The following is a 17,841-nucleotide window of genomic DNA, read 5'->3' as shown; positions in this document are numbered from 1 at the left end:
GAATTTCTCATCGACAGGGTTATGATTCAGAGCCGTGATTTATTTTGAAAACTTCGTGACTCACAAGAATATAGAACTTTACAAATTACAGAGCCAGACATATCACGCGCTCACCGACCAAATTTAATAAAGAAATAGAAAAAACGATTACAGTTAACAGTGATTTGGTGGCCAATGTACGAAAAGAAGCAAATATATTGTCTATATTCGAATCGCTTTGCTTCCTGAGAAACTCAACTATAGTAGACTTATGGTACTCCTAAAGAATGCGTACCAAGATGTCGCACAACCTGAATCCTAACCTGGTACAGTGGTACACAACCTGAGTTCAGGTTGTGCGCCATCTTGGTGCGCATCCCTCAGGAGGTCCAGGTTTATATAAAAAAAAAAAAATTTTAACAACATTTTTTGTTTTATGACATTTTTACCAAAATTACTTTGTACTGTTCAGTTTACAAAGGTTTACGTATTTTGATTCAGCTGAAATTGTTAAATTTGTGTGACATTTTTTTGTCAATGTTGATGGCAGAATAAAAATGTAAATTTTACTATTTTGGCCCCATTAACCCCGTGATATATTTTACACTTTACACTCAATTTCAAGAGCCGGGATTCTTAGAAAAATCACATCCACTCAACTATACAAGAATTTTCTCTCGTCTTTGAAGTGGTTAGTTTGATATTGTTACGAAATAATAACATTGCGTGGTGAAGATGATATAATATCGAGCGGTTATCGTCTGGGAATTATCAGCATTACTCAATAATACGGCGGTTGTATTATTATTTATAAGACGCTAATTCGCGCCTTCCGCGACGAACAAGGCCCTGTACAAGCACCACTGATATCTCACATTGAGGGCATGTCTTACACATAAATTTATTACACTTGGGTAAGGCGGGGGCGTGGTTTTGAACCTAAGACAATGTGATGACAGTACAGTTGAGTGTAACGATTTAACTGCTCGGCCATTGGGGCATATCAATTTTTGAAATGTGGCTCGTCCGCCTCCCTTTTTCAAAGTTATAAAAAAACATTGGTACTCCCGAAGTATGTGAACCAAGATGGTGGACACCTGAACGTAGTATGTGTACCAAGTTAGGGCTATAATTATAAGCTATAATTTCAAGTACAAATACTACGGGAGTCACTTGGCTAGTCCCCGAACTCGTAATAGAACTCGTAATAATTCTTGTAGTTCCCGTCATTCTCGTAGTTTCCGCATTTTAGTATTGGCAATTTCCCGTCGTTCCCGCAGTTCCCGTTTTTAGTGGATTCCCCGTAGTTCCCGTGGTTCCCGCCATCTTGGTTCACATACTTCGGGAGTACCGAATTTTGCACATTCATTGTCGTGATTTACTTTTGAGCAAACGATTGTGAGTAAATTTTATATTTACAGCTTTCATTGCCCAGATCACAGATGAAATTCTGCAGCTGCAAACATATTCAATTTTTGGCAACATTTTAAATTTCGCGTTAGCGCTTTTATCTCGTTGAGACATTCCATTCATCAAAGTTTGGATCGATACTAGATTTCAGGCGAACTTTGTTTTGAATAATTTCGGATTATTATGTCATAATATCAATCACTATTACATCATAATCCCGTCAAATTGTTTCTTTGTTTTAAGAATCATTCGACAGAATAAATAAATAATTAGAATCAATAATTCCGCGCATTATAAGCCTAAAGTTTCTTAACCCTTTAACCGCCAGGTCAAAACTTACGGTTAACTCGAGCGTCGCAGTTAGTTAATTATTACATTATTGCACCACTTCTAATCGAAGTTAATTTACTCACCCGCGGTTGTACAACGGTTAATATTAAATTGATAAAACAAAGACGCTTGCCTCGGTGGTAATTACCTAAGATTTCAGACATTGCAAAATTTTTTTCCACTACTGCAATTTTTTGTCACTTTTCTATATGCTCGGCTTCATGACCCCGTAAAGCTCTGAGAAGCATGGATTTATTTAGAGATGGATTCATTTTACTTCCAAGGGAGTGCAGTGCGTGTGACCTTGGTTTGAGCGCACTCTCTTAAAACAGATATATTGTCTTGTCTATAGATTATCTATTCAGTACAACTCAGTACACTGTTTTTGTGGATCGATATGCCAAATCTAAAAACAGTGCAGGGCAAAGATCAGGGTTATCGATACTTTGAGTCTGAATGAACATTTAAGCGGGAAGCAGCAACGGAACACGAATGTATTTTGTAAACAACTTTTTTGAATTGTATTCCCCTTACGTGGCGAGTAGGTTTCGCCATTGACCTTGCGCGGGATTTCTCAGCTACAAACTCCTACAATAGCAGCATATAGCAAAGACAACGTATTAACAAATTCGCCAGACGATGACTTTGTTTGATGATGTGACAATACTTTTGAAAAGCAGCACGTAGAAATCTCGCAAAAACCTTATGTAAGCGGTTACAAATTTTTCTTCGCGTGCCTAATACTCATTATATCTTCTTAAGACTGTGTAATTACCAACAGCGCGGCGGTTAATTATTTCTAATTACAGAAATATCTCACCGTTCTGTGGTTATTTTGTTATGTAATCTTGGCTCGTAATTATACATTGCTTATTGAAAGCCCGAAGACACATACGCCTTCAATAACGCAACTAAGGGATGTTCGCGTGTTCGCGACAGCTGTGTTGTAAGCGCGCTCACGTTTCGGTTGTATATTCGAATCGAATCCGAATTTATGAAATTCAAACAATATTTGACTTTAACTTTTTGCGTTCATTTCTGTAGTTGCTCTAAATACAAACTTTATAATTAATCTAACCTTGTTATGTCCTCACCACTAATATTCTCATTTGGGGGCTCCCGAAGTATGCGAACCAAGATGGCGGACACCGGAATGTAATATGTGTACCAGGTTAGGGTTAGACCATAATTTCAGGTAAGAATACTACGAGAGTCACTAGGGAAGTCCCCTAACCCCTAATTGGAACAAAATTATGGCCGAACCCTAACTTGGTACACATACTACGTTCCGGTGTCAGCCATCTTGGTTCGCATACTACGGGAGTACCCTTTATTTATCTTAACTTATATTAGAATGAGTTAAATGAGACAATAAACTGACTCATCCAATCTAACGTAAGTAAAACAGAAACAAATAAAATTTGCCGAAATATAAATCTGGTTTGTATAATTGTCGACAAGGTCAAAGGCTGTTGAATCGAGAAGTCAATTTAATTTTAGGAAATAGCGCGATTGAAACAAATCACGAATAACCGTTAAAATATCAGTATATATATATAATGTTCTATAAAACAGAATTGACGACCGTTTGAGAAGATTTGCGGGCTGCGGAAGACATGAATCTTTTTGGGTACAGTTTAATGATATCGCTAGTGCGTATTCATTTTATGTACGTCTTCGCTTTCGCTAATCGGGTGATGGTCTTTATTCTTCGATAGACCATATTGCGTCACTATGACGTAAGAATTGCGTAATTTTTGAATGACTAATTCAAATGGTGGCAACAATTGGTATACACATAAATATCAAGCCACGCTCACTAAAGTACCTATGACATTAATTTATTTCATACCCATCTTACCCAAGTTTTTAAAGACAAAATTCGCGATCACGCTTATTCTTTTTCGATTTTGCGTTTTCTTACGGCCGTCGCCCTAATCCTAATCTTGTTTACAATATAAGATAAACTCGACTGTTTAATTCGATTAAATGAGGGCATAATAATGCGGTGGAATGTAAACTATTCAAAACGGCGATTTGTGTGGCTATACATTACTGTACTAGAGCAGCTATTTTAATTAAATGTATTGCTAACTCCAAGCCAAAACACGTAATTTATATTTTGGATATAGTGATGTTTTGCTGTTTTAACACGAATAGTAATAATGCTTTAGGGCGCAATGGGGTTGTTGGACCTGACTTTGCCGCCTATGAAAAATAAACAAACACCTTGACCCAAGTTGGAATAAATTGGATATAGGCAATGTCCATGTAGATGGAATCGTTGGATAATAGTAAACTCGATCTGTACTGATACATGAACGGGAGACGTAGTTGGCAATTTAAGTTCATGCAAAATTTTTACCCATTAGTTGAAGTCGAATTTATGTATGTTTAAATTTTGGGCGGTGCGATGACATAGCGGTGAAAGTGTTAGACTTGACTGTGTTATTGCGTCTCAGATTACACATCTCCAAAACAAATCCCATGTCCGCTTCTCAGGGTATAATAAAATGGGTAGGCAACGCTGAATCGGAAAGATTTCGATCCTTGCGCCCCTCACTGTCATGAGATATCAGTGACTGCCTTTAAAGAGCCTAATTCGGAGCGAAAACATGAAAAAAAATTTCACGATTTTTAAGAAAGCGATGCATAAAATTTTCCGAAATTCCCGGGCTCTGAGTCGAAATAAGGATGTGGTGAGACTTTGGCGTAGTAACTCTGATTTCATCAAATATCCCATAATACTCACCAGGCAAATATACCGCTGTGTTTTATCTCCTGGGAATTGGGAATTTTGACCTATTCGGAAAACTATAATTGGATTAGGTAGTTTGGTGAATGCGATTTATGTTGAATTTTGTATTGTGGTGTTGCGATATGTTTTGTGGATATTCTGTGACGTTCATTCTTTAAAATCTTTTCACATATTGCGATAAAGTAGGCTACTGTGTAGTCAACCATCAGTTAATGACAATTGACTGTAGATAGATGGTTGTATGGAGAGAGAGCGAAGTTGCGATATTTCATATTACTTCGGGCTGGATTGTTTTGTCTGGGAATTTGGCTGGCCTAGGGGCCTAGGTTCAGGTGACTGTTATGCATCTCGCATGTTCACCCGTTCATCCACCAAAAACCTTACTCATATTTTAATAAAGCGGATATAATCAGACATTTTATAACCAGTGTAGATGTACTAATATTGTAGGGAGAGATGAGACAGTTCAGTTATTTCAGATTACTATGAATTAGATTATTTTTTTCGGGGTATTTGTCTTGTCTCGCTCCTTTTGCAATATTGTTTTGTTGAGCGATTGACTACAGGTTCATGTCTTTGCATGCACGATTAATGATTAAAAAATACATATTATATATAAATGGCGTTCCAGAAGTGTGTGTACCAATATGGAGGTGACTAGTTTTGTTCGCTTACTTTACATCAAGTTGTATAAAGAGACTGGAACCTATTGGCAGGGGGTGTATTCACTTGGCTAACACAGACAGTCCCCGAACTCGTAATGTAACTAAAATAAAGAAAATCGGAATACAGTTTTGGCCTAACCCTAACGTGGTACACACACACGAGAGTACTTTATAAATCGGGAGCTTTATTTTGGTGTTTTTTACACCGCTGTTAGCAGCTCAGTGGTCCGGCCAAATTCTATATATTTTACAACAGGCTTGCGGGAATTATTAGAATCTAGTGTTTTCTACCAAACAAAAATAGTTTAAATATATCAGTTTCATGTTTCTCCCAACGTTAGCTAAATAGCGTTTTAAGTTCTTATTAGTAGTTAATGCCCGGGCAGACTCAAGTTATTTTTAGGCGCTTGGCTTATCGACTTTACCGGGCCGTGCAGGGCTGCCTAGTTTGAGACTATTTGAGCGGAATTAGACTTGACAGTCCTAAATTCCAGGGTCCGCAATGTACCAATGTCGTGTATCCTCTGAAAATTATAATTTCAATTCCACATAAACCTGAAATTAATTACGAGACATAATATGTCATCTTCCGTTTGTTTCCATAGACAATGCATATTAATTCGTCATAATTACACTCCTCGTAACAAAATTATGACGTCGAATTCCAAAACAATGAGTATTGATAATATAATATTCAAGTTCAATACACATTTGGCCGAACGTGTAAAAGTGATAATTCTTGTTTTAAATATGCGCATTATGCATGGCCTCACATTACCTCGGCAAAACGACTCAAATGAGATGCTTCAATACATATATTATATTTTTATCGTCAATACAATACCCAGCTCTACAATATTTAAGTACAAGATTTAATTTTGAAATAGACAGTTTGTATTGTGTCCAAATATGACTAATAATAGTGCGTAACAAAAAGAAACGATTTAAACGTCACAATTATATATATTATATCATCTTTTTATCGTCAATATACACACAACGCCGGAGATTTTGCATTATCTCCTTTTCAATTTGAGTGTTTGACAATAGGCAGTTAGGTAGTGAGGTGTATTAGGTTTTATATTGCTTTCGACTACTCAGTGTAATTTATATATCATTTTGTATTACTTTTAACTGTTTAAGTCAGGGGTGGGCAACCTGGTTTATTGGCGGGCCAAATACAAGTAACTGCGTGAAGCCGCGGGCCGCACCTTCATTTAATTTAGGCTTTCTGGTAGTTGCAAGCACAAAAACTGCCTATATTTGCTGTTGATCTCACGGCATTATTAGGGGTTCTTGCATAAATAGTAGATTTAAAACGCATAAATTCCTCAAGAAACTGCTATTTAAATTTTTTGTCACACCGACTTCAAACGAATGCAGTGAGAAACACGTTTTTGTAATATAAATCGTGTATTTTGCTACAGAATTTTGCTAGCTTGTTTTGCTAATATGACTGGTATGGGCTTTGCGACAAAAAAGAATAAATACTCGTTTTGCGGGTACACCATTCGAAATTGTTATTTCACCGCAGGCCGCACAACTTCTTCTTGCGGGCCGCATTTGGCCCACGGGCCGCAGTTTGCACGCCTCTGGTTTAAGTTATTTTTATCGTCAGTATGTATACATATAACTGGACAAATTGCAACAGGATATTTTTAAATGGGCGGTTTGGCAGTAACATCGATGTATCCGTATGCATTAGTTTTAGGTTGCCTTCAACGTATCAGGTTATTTGCAGCAGCAGCCATTTAGAATTAATTTTTCATCATCAGTATAAATACTATGCAATTTTAATTTGCAATCTCTCATTTTCAAATATACGGCATGACACTACGCGTTTGTTTATGCATTTGTGTTAGTTTTTATGATGCACTCAACTGTTGTTTGTTTTGTCACCGAGCCAATTATAATAATTATTATTTTATCGTCAGTGTATGCACAATGCCAGACAATCTAAATTTGCATCTGTAAGTAATTTTTAAATAGACGGTTTGGCAACACGCGGTGGTGTTATGTAATGTATTAGGTTTCATGTTTTTCAATTACCCAAGTTTTTTGCAGCAAATCATTAAGAATTAATTATCCAAAAACATGCAATCAGCACACATTTAATTATAAAGGATATCCTAAAGTCGATCAGTAGTTCAGATAAATAGGCAGTTTGACAATAATAAGTTTTATATAAGACAATGATCTATTATACGTTTTGCATAAGTCATCAATCAAAAGCAAGACGTTGTTTCAAAGACACTTTTTTTGCTTCATTCATAGTTAGTTCTTGTGTGTTGGTATGAGGGTGTGTGTATTGGTATGCATAAACGCTGCTCAATCTTTACGAGTGAGCAAGAATACGAAGTTTTTTTAAGCTATTAAAAGGCCAAATTATTCACTTAGTCGGGACATGACGATCTCTTCTGTTTGCGGCCTGATAGACTGATTTGTAGGAGTTCATATTTCATGAGCGATTTTACAAGGCGCAAATTGCCAGTGAAGTGTGGTGAATATGTTCAAATTATTTTTTATCTGGACGAAAATTGGGAGGATGTGTTGTGAGTAAGAATACATCGTCTTCAATCGTCATTTGAATGGCCCAGATAAATACTAACGTTCTACGCGCATTCAAGAACACAAAACGATTTTTAATACATTAGAACAGTTACAATAAGAAGTACTCAGGATAAATGCGTTGTGGTTATAGTATGTTTTATTCATTTTCAATTTGGGTGTATTTAAATCTAGTCTAAGGGGGCAATGTACGTTGGAGGCATCTAGGAAAAGTTTAGACATAAATTTCGCGTTAGTATTCTTCCTATTTATCCGAGACACGCGGTGATATTTCTTGTTCAATAGGTTTATTTCTTTGTTGCTTTTAGCGAATCTTTAATTCGACTCATCGGCTTTTGCGGTTGTGAATTGACAGTTTAATGTGTTTTTCGTGTTGTGATTAATGATAATCTCACACTTCAAGAAGCAAATGATTTACCTCTTTTGGAAGAGATTTTTAGAAATTCGGGCAGGAATGCCATTGCCAATGCCAAATTTTTTTTAAAACTCTCTTGTAATGTAAGCATAATCTAATAAAAAGTCATTTAAATCCCGCGCCTGTTTTTAATTCCCGAGTGATTTGTATTAACGCGTGGTTGGAAATGTTATTATCATGCTTCCTTTAATCGTGACGTCATAAACCATACATTATGACTTGTTGAACGTCGTCTCTTGGGGGTTTTGGCTAATGTGAGGTAAAATGCGGTAGAGCTGTGGTTCCAACTTTTTGTGTGTATTGGAACTCATTATTTCTTTCGCCATATGTCTATAAACTACTTTATTTGTTCATTCTTTGATGGATTCTTGGCTAGTGTTATGCGCAAGTTGCATTCGTACAGTTTATGTAGTTTATAATGGGTGCATAAATAGGGGCCGGAAGTATGTGTACCAATACAAAGATAACTAATTTTGTTTGCCTACATTACACCAAGTTGTGTAAAAGAACTGAAACCCATGAGCAGGGGGTATATTCACTTGGCTAACACAGTCCTTGAACTCGTAATAGAACTAGAATAAGGAAAATATGAACAAAATTATGGCCTAACCCTAACCTGGTACACACACTACGGAAGTACCAAAATAAGTATATAAAATATTAGTGATACCTCAGCGAATGCTGAGTAAAATTTCTTCATGGTGAGGAATTTTTCCATGATTGGGAAACGTTGCTAAAAATTCGAAATTTTTCACAAAATGTAGAAAAAAACTGAATACAGCCGGTTTTATTCTTGCTATTCCCAAAATTGTTGGATTCGATCACACAGAGAAAAAAGTAGTTAGTTTATAAGTGATTTTGTGATAAAGCAAATCGATTTAATTTTGCGAAATTCTTTCAGCGGCGTTCTAGGTTAAGCGCCAAATCCATTCACTGACGGAAATAACTTCGAGATTGTTTCTATGCTATATCCTGAGTATTTTTTTATAAACTCTGACCGAATGCCGGCAGCTTACTATAGAAATGTCGAATTAAAATGTACGTGCATTTGTACAATGTTTCAAAGTCGAACGAGAAATTCCAGATTTAAAATTACAGATTAGATTTTAAATTACACATTTTGCTAGTGCTTATTCTAATTAGGCGCGCAGTTTATAAATAAGAAACTTATGAAGGAAGAATACTCTTAATTGAAACGCATGGCCAGATAACTCACAAATATAAAATTTCAAAATATATTCTTGGATTTGTTTGTATAAGATTAAGATTTTATAAAACAATTCAACCCAGAAGCCCCCGTGTTTGTATAATTCATGAATCTGAAAATTAGACGAACCGGCTCTATGTTTTAGTTGAAATTTAAGCGATTGTTTGACATATCTTGACATTATCAAAACATTCGGAAATCATGCGCTCGCCGCAAGTGTTGTATGGATTGAATGCATTTCAAGAGGTACTTTACGTTTTTACTCCAAAAAAGTTATGGTAAAATAAATTTAAATTTAAAAATAAAAACGCTGGCGAAAGTTCAAAATTAGACTTGTTTACACCAAATTAGAGAGGCATTCGTGGTATTTGTTTATGGCAGGCGATAAGGCGTGTGAGAAAACGCGATTTGGCTAGAATTTGGCGAAAACATTTTTATCATGCAACTATTATTCTGACATCTTCTACGTAATTTAAGAAAAACATGGGAAAAAATATTATCAGTGGGGTTGGTACGCTAATTCCTTCAATTCACAACATGCCACTGATTAGAAATAAAAGTATATTTGTAAATTACAGAATGTGTTTTATGTTTGTATGTTATGTATGTGTGTTGTGGAACGTTGCACAGGGCAGCAGAGCAGTTTAAGAACAATATCGTTTTAAATTTGTAGCATTTTGCATTTCAAGACTTGACATTGTCCCATCGCACCGCCATTTATTTTTATCTTGGGTTGCGTTAAGTTTTAGGATAGCAAGAGCAGTGAACTAATGAAGATAAACAGATTCCAAGAAAAACAGATAGGATCAAAGAATAGGGGTTAATTTCAGGACACAAAATCGTAGCCAGGGGAAGGGGGCTTGGGTCAGAGGGTCGGAACCACCATTTTGTAATGCAAATTAATTTTTTTTTTTTTGTCTTATATATAGCAATGTTTCGTAGGTTGATTCGCTGGGTATCGTGTAGTTTCGTACCTAACGTACTTCTAGTGGGCGTAGCATAACAATTTTTTGATATGTCAATCCTAACCCCCATCTGAATACGCGATCAAAAAATTACGTCACTACGACATCACAATCACGTCATAGAGCTTGCCAAATATACGTACAATCGCCCGAAATGGCATTGGCGCCGACGATAAAGAACTGACTGAAATTATCGATCTCTCTCCTATTGGAATCATTAAGACGAGAAAACGAGAGAAATAACTGTTCGATTTCGGGTGTTCGTTAGCGCGTCCTGGATGGCAGTTCTTATAGTTTGAAGGGCTATATTACGTCACTGTGAAGAAATGACGAATAAGGGTATATTTGGGAATGCTAATACTGCTACTTGAATTATTTATTCTCATGTTTGAGATCAAACACCTGACTACACCATCCAAAAATTACGTCAACACGACGTCACTGTGACGTCGTGTTGACGTAATTTTTGGATGGTGTAGTCAGGTGGGGGTTAGGATTGATATGTGAAAAAATTGTCATGCTACGCCCTCTAGAAGTATGTTAACAATATGAGACCCGAAACGCTTTTCAGACCCTCAGGACTCCTGAAAAAACACGTTTTCGGACTCCTGCCAGACCCGCTAGCTGTTACGGTGTAACTTTCAGAATCCTCCTCTTTGAAAAAAAAAAAAATGGAAATTTTGAAAATTTCCGACTACGGCTATCAGGATATCATCAAATCCTCTTTCTATTTTACTTTAAATGTTGCATTTTTATCGACAAACCACTTTATTTTACAAGATATATTGTTGTTCATGTTTAAAGTACTTTAGCGTCTGCTGTGTATTGCTGGAATTATCAGGATGCGGTTGCAAGTCATTATTCAATTACTGATGTGTATAACAATCTTCGGCATCTGTTTTGGACAAGGTAAGACGTTTGTTCTTTATTACCAAAATTAAAAAAAAATCATTTTGATTATATCTAAAAATCTCACGGGTATTATAACGTCATTGCATCATAACTAATTTAGCTAAATTTTTTTTTTGATTTTTCATATTAGTGGTTTCTAGACCGAGGCCCGCGGGCCAATTACGGTCAGCGTAACGATTTAACATGGCCCTCCGAACATAAGTGAAATAGTTTACCACTTTTTTTGCGTACTAGATACCTCGAATTTTTACATCATTATCACAGTTTAAACACGTGTAAATTTGTAGCAATTCAATTGTACCGGTATCTTGATTATACGTACCGTCGCCGATATGGCCCCTGGCGTGCGCTTCCACTTTTGGCCCGCGAATAGCTTTACGCTTCCAATTTTGGCACTTTTCCATCAACGTTGAGAACCATTGGTTAGGTTAAGATAAGTTGAACATCGACTTAGAACTTGTGATAACCTAACCTATGACAAACATAAAGAGAACGGACCCGAAACTAATTATTCATGGGGCAATACCGGGATAGACTAGAATTATTGTACATTTCTGGAATTTAACTTTAAGCTTGTTGTTGTATTCCATTACATAGAACACATTTTGTATTTTTAAAGCCAGGTTATAGTTGCATACATAACAAGTTGTTTTTGACCAACGGCAGTGGTGTATCTATGCAAAATAGCGCCCATGGTAAATTTATAAAATGCGATTCGTTTTATATAAAATCCATCCTTATACCTCTTCTCAATTCTTAGAAATTGCTTGCGACGACCGGGAGACAAGAATTTACAAATGCAATAACGGAAAGTGTATTTCGAGGAATCATTTTTGTAACGGAACAAGCGAGTGCTCGTGAGTAATTTTTTGAATACCATGTTCAAACAAGTGTTCGAAGCTTAAATATATGGACATGAAACCCAAAACGAATTATTACGGGAACGTAATCTGTAACATTAGATTACCGGTACCACCATCCTCTCGACGCGAACCCAGAACCACCACCCGATGCGCAATTTTTGATAACGGCATGACATAGCACCCAAAACATAAATACCATAGAGCCCACAGAAATTTTTGGAATGAATAAAAGTAATAGCCTTCTATCGAAAAATACACTCGTCAACCACTGAAAAGCAATTGGTCCAGTAATCAAAAGGAAAAGCGGTTTTTTCATAACGATAAAACGAAAATACCAACAACAAAAATAAGAACAACAGCAACAACATAATAACAAAACAATCCATATGTGTTATCTGTGTTTAAAGGGACCTACGATACTTTAGTTCGGAAAGTATGTATGCGGTTAATTTGCAGCCCGTGCAACGTTTTAACAGTTAAATCTTTCACTGAAGTTTATAATTTACCCCTCCATCAAAATACACTAAATACCACTGGAAACTGCATCGGTACAACACGTGGCATTATTGGATAGGATGGTATTTTCGAATATTTGGCTTGGAAGAAGTGAAAATTGCGCTATGATGACCAAAATAATGTTTTAAAAAGACACTTCTGAAGTGTTTTTTATTTAAGTTAATGCAGGCCTTTTCTCTCAGAAATGCTCGTGTACATATAGACATTGATATTTATGAAGATACTTTTTTAAAAGTACCGGAAGCTTTACAGTTCAACTTCAGGCTTGCCATTCAATTTATTACACCTGGGTTAAGGTGGTAGGCATGGCATTTCAACTCGTATTTATTTTTGTCTACCGTGTACTTTTGGTATGTGATAAAATAAACTACTGACTGACTGACTGACTGACTGACCGATAACTTTACCTGCAACACAAGTTAACCCAACTCTCCATCCAAGAATAAAGAACGTCCATTTCATAAAGTTTGCTCGAGAGATTATTTACTGATATATTCTAATTCCAGGGATGGCAGCGATGAATATACAAACACAACTCTAATGGACGGAATGATGTGTCAGACAAGGAGATTTACACCGGTGGAAAAACATTGTGTTCTACCGACAGCATATCTGTGTGACCATGAAATTGATTGCGTCGGAGGTGAGCTCTTTGTAACAATCTATCATTTTAAGATCATTTTTCTTTTTTTTTATACACGCTCCGAACAAGGCATTGTACAAGCAGTTACGATATCTGAAGATATTTTTAAAAAGCTGCTGCTTTGCGCTGCCTACCCGGAACCTGGATTATCAGTATTTAAACATGAGAAAAGCTACCAGGACGCTATTACTTTTGCTCATGCTTTTCAAGTCTCCCCCGAGTCCAACTTGACCAGATATTTCACCAAAATTTTGCTGTTTTATTTTGATAAACTTTTTATTTCTTTTCGTTTTCGCCGATCGTTTCAGCTAACTTGGCGATGCTTTTCTTACTGTACCTTTGTGACCATATATTGGAGCATTGCTTTCATGTTTTTTGCAAATATGTTTTATTGAAATATTTCCAGGCCACGACGAATGTGGATGCAACCATACGTTCCAGTGCGACAACGGAGACTGCGTGTTGAAAGTTTCCTTCTGCGATAACATGGAACCAGAATTTGGTTGCCTAGATGGAACTGATGAAAGGCTATTCAACAGGTCAGTGTTTCTTAGTTAAAAACAAAATGGAAACTCGCATTTGTTACCTGTGAATATTCTCGGTGGCGCAACGACATACTAAAGATTGAAAAGTCTTCCCTGAGTCAGTGTTTCTTGTTAAAAACGAAACGAAGACCCGCATTTGTTACCTTTGAATTTTCACGGTAGCACAACGAAAGCATTCTAGTTTGGTAAACTACAAAATAAAAGAATGTAAAACTATGTAAAAAAGAAGAACAATCAACGAGGAGGCCCTGGGGGAGAAATCAAAAATAGGCTTCATCGCGACATATACGATGGGTATCGGAGAGCTCGAATGCCATAGCATCGGATGACGTATAATAACTAGCTTATTATATAAAAAAATACTTAATAAAGTGATTACATTTAATTCCTTTTATTACCTTAAGTGCGGGGGTTGACAAGGTTTTTGGACCAGGGCAGAAAATTTTGCTCACCTGGACTAGCGGGCCATGTAAGTGTGACGAAAAAGTTACATTTTATGAACAATATTTACAGTGTCACAAAAGCAAGTGTGGGAAACACTAAGCCTCGTGCCAAAACTAAATGTTATAGCAATCTTAACAAATTCCTCGAGCTTTTCTTCCAGCCAAAACCTTAAAATTTGGTTTTAGTTTGGTTGTGGCAGCATCAGGCTGGGCAAATTGAATTAGCCAACGGGCCGGATTTGGTCCGCGGCTATAGTTTGCCGAGATCAGCTCTAGTGTATAGAATTGAGTAAAAAATGCGCATGAGCAAAGATTCTGCACTCCCCCAACATTTTATCACAACGGCGTGAATTGGTTTCTTTGGTCTCATTGGTCTGGAAGGAAAATCATCTAAGTTGTGACGTATCCCACTTTCTACGAACCAATATACTGAAAATTTTCTACCAATATTAACAATATTAACTAAACTAAGTTATTTTCTCGCTGATTCTTATTCAATTCAACTCATTCTTATTCAAAGAACGCATAATAATAAATTTTTTTAGAACTACTAGAGAAGGATTCCAATGTCCCGTAACTCGAACACATCTACGTAAAACCTGTGTTTTACCAGACCAATATATCTGCGACGGAGACTCCGACTGTGATTTTGGAATCGACGAATGCTTCTGTAACTTTACTGAAGGCAAAAAGAAAGGAATTCCATTGAATGATGGTAAGAGGTCTTTCTTTGATTACTCGGAACAAAACACACTTTACATCATTGTTTATATATACGCCGTATTTATGCGCTTTTGACGGGGGCTTAGCCAAGACGAGAGGTCGGAAATCCCTTTTTAAAATGTAGAAAAAAATAATTTTCTGTAATATTCGTAGCATTTTGTCGTATCTTAAAACGCTTTTTAGACCTTCAAGCCCTTTGAAAGCCCCCGTTTGCCGGACCCACTAGCTGATACTGTCTAACTAGTAATTTCACAATCGCTTCCCACTTTGAAATTCCTGGCTACACCCCTGGTCTTTAGCTCTCAACAAGACTTTTCACAAGCAGTCACTGCCAAAAAATGTGTTTCTATAGTTTTGGGCGATCAGTATTGCCTATCCAATTCATCATGAATGCATGAAAATAGTTATATAGCAGTGTATTATTGTGCGGGCTCTTGTTAGTAATGAATTGGATACTCCCGTAGTATGTGTACCAGGTTAGGGTTAGTCCATAATTTTATTCCGATTTTCCTTATTTTAGTTTCAGTACGAGTTCGGGGACTGTCTGTGTTAGCCAAGTGAATACCCCTGCCCATAGGCTTCAGTCCTTTTACACAACTTGATATAAAGTAGGCGAACAAAATCATTTGTTACCTCCATATTGGTACACATACTTTTGGAGTGCCATGAATTGTATGAAAAGATGTGCTACACGGCTTGAGGCGTTCAAAATATTTTGAAAATTTTATTTTTTTAGTTTATTCGAACGAAAACTGTTTTCGTTGCCTGGATGGATCGCTGGTGATTCCTAACATTCACGTTTGTGACGGCATAATACATTGTGAAGATCTTTCTGACGAATGTATTTGTCCCGAAACAATAGAAAAACCGAGACCAGCAATATGCGACAGTGTTTGTGAAGGTAGAAGTAAAATTTTTTTTGGAAGAAATTTGCTAAATTTAAAGTTACGAGCACTCAAGATAGGCATTAACTAATGCGGGACCTAATGCGACATTGATTGCGCGGGGCCTGGGCAAGGATAATAATTGAAACATAAAATTTTTTTAATATGAAATGACCGACTTGGTATTTTTATACAATATATTTGCTTTTTAATTCAAAACCGTTATTCTTTCTATAACGGGATTTGTACGTACCCATTCAGGATAATCATTAGGAAAGGATAGCAAGCATTTTCCAACGCTTAGCTTGATGTGCGGGCCACCGAGTCGACTGTCATACCTCGAATCGGAGCCAGACAATACGAAATATACCCTTACTTAAAAACTTCATATTTTTGGTCTAGGTCCGAAATGTGGATGTCCGGGGCAAGTTGAATGCATTCCTAAAGTGTTTTCAACCAGCAATGGGACGTCACAAATACAAGAAGAAAAAGTGTGCATTGACCATACTTCTATATGCGATGACGTGTAAGTACGTTTTTATAACAGTGGTTCTCAGACGTTGGGGCGCGCACGACAAAGGTGACGAAGACAATTTTTTGAGGGGGTGGATCTAATCAAAAATAAAACTATTTGTTAGATTTGATATTGCCCGCCTTATTTTGGATTTGTACATTTCTTTATTGTTTAGAGATTCCATCCACGTATTCTCAACGTGTTTTTTGAATAAAACATACTTTCGCCTTACTATCTGTTATCTGTGGCTTCTTGTTAACTAGTTATTTTTGAGGTGGGACGCTAGACTTGACCAATTCTAAAAAAGGGCACAAAAAGTTTGAGAACCGCAGTTTTATATGACATTGTATGCGCCTTTCACTCAAAACAAAGCCAAGTACAGCAGGCACTTCTTTGTTGGATGTTACCATTTTAGAAAGAATTTAGTCTGTCTTTCTGGTTCGGCATTGGCTACCCAATTTATTACACCCTCGGTGATGCCAATATAGTCACGTCCGGCGTTTCAGCCACTCGGTCAAATTTTCATAAAAGATAGCAAAGATTTAAAACAGAATAAGTAAGCCTAACTAACGTTCAAACTAAACAAACAAATGTATTTTAGTAAATGCTCGCTATTTAGTAGTCATAGGCTTTGTTTTCATGGGATCTGTGCAGGCCCAAGAGCCCAAAATTTTACAAAACTTCAAACTTATTTTCATTTTTTTTTAAATAAATTTAATTTGCTGTTGTATTCCCGCGCTATTCACAGAATTATATTATTCCGGCGCTGTTCATAGAATGTATCCTTTTATCGCTATGTTACCATCTAATTAGCAACCGACGGAATGTTTAAATAGAAATTTGCAAAAATAAATCAATTTGGGCGAACATTTTTCGATTTTTTTAGAATATTTGCTTATTTTTATTCAAATCAAAATTAAACTGTATATACTTACAATATTGCGCAGTGAAGAATTCTAATGCCCATTGCTATTGTAGCATCATAATCAAAATATTGAAATGCATTATGCCGGCATAATGAATACTATTATTATAGTAATAAATTTGATAATGACATAATAATAAGCAGCTGCTTCTCCAGTTATTACTTCACAACCACATTAAGTTATTTTGAATCTTCTAATGAAGAGTTGATGAGATTTTAATACAGAACAAATCATTTTAATATAAACTCTTCAGCTGTTTGAATGACCATCATAATAAATATCCAGAGTAATTTTGTTGGCCCTAAATGCATTATTACTACACGTTTTTGAGAACTCGAGTTTTAGATGGTCATTCTGGACGACATCGTTGCAATTTCGCTGTACTGTTCGTATAACATATATTTTATATTATGATATACATAACACATAATATAACGTCCTCAAAGTCTTGAAATATTTTAAAATTGCAAAGGGAATTTATCGATGCCATGTATTGTTTTGGCCCCACATATTTATTAAATGAAGCAAAAGTACGTAAACAATTACTGATTCAAAAACAACAAACCTGGTTAGAA

General features: G+C 36.4%; 1 protein-coding gene across 3 annotated transcripts in view; it reads left to right on the top strand.

Annotated features, from left to right (window-relative positions):
• The first annotated feature begins 651 nt into the window (after positions 1–651).
• Positions 652–17,841, top strand: part of LOC120326832 (uncharacterized) — a 38,083-nt gene continuing 20,893 nt past the window's right edge. Inside the window, exons 1-8 of one of the 3 annotated variants that reach the window (XM_078111451.1) lie at positions 652–670; positions 11,110–11,206; positions 11,970–12,066; positions 13,095–13,231; positions 13,638–13,770; positions 14,765–14,934; positions 15,679–15,843; positions 16,229–16,352. In XM_078111451.1, coding sequence (XP_077967577.1) covers positions 11,140–11,206; positions 11,970–12,066; positions 13,095–13,231; positions 13,638–13,770; positions 14,765–14,934; positions 15,679–15,843; positions 16,229–16,352 — 893 coding nt within the window. In that variant the 5' untranslated portion in view covers positions 652–670; positions 11,110–11,139. Of the gene's footprint in view, positions 671–1,319; positions 1,378–11,074; positions 11,207–11,969; positions 12,067–13,094; positions 13,232–13,637; positions 13,771–14,764; positions 14,935–15,678; positions 15,844–16,228; positions 16,353–17,841 lie in introns of those variants that run through there. The other 2 variants (XM_078111450.1, XM_039393184.2) reach the window with 2 other exon arrangements.

This window comes from Styela clava, chromosome 4 (genome assembly GCF_964204865.1).
Source record: "Styela clava chromosome 4, kaStyClav1.hap1.2, whole genome shotgun sequence".
NCBI classification, from domain to species: Eukaryota; Metazoa; Chordata; class Ascidiacea; order Stolidobranchia; family Styelidae; genus Styela; species Styela clava.
Note: the sequence above shows the minus strand (reverse complement) of the source record. Positions and strands in the feature narration are given on the sequence as shown.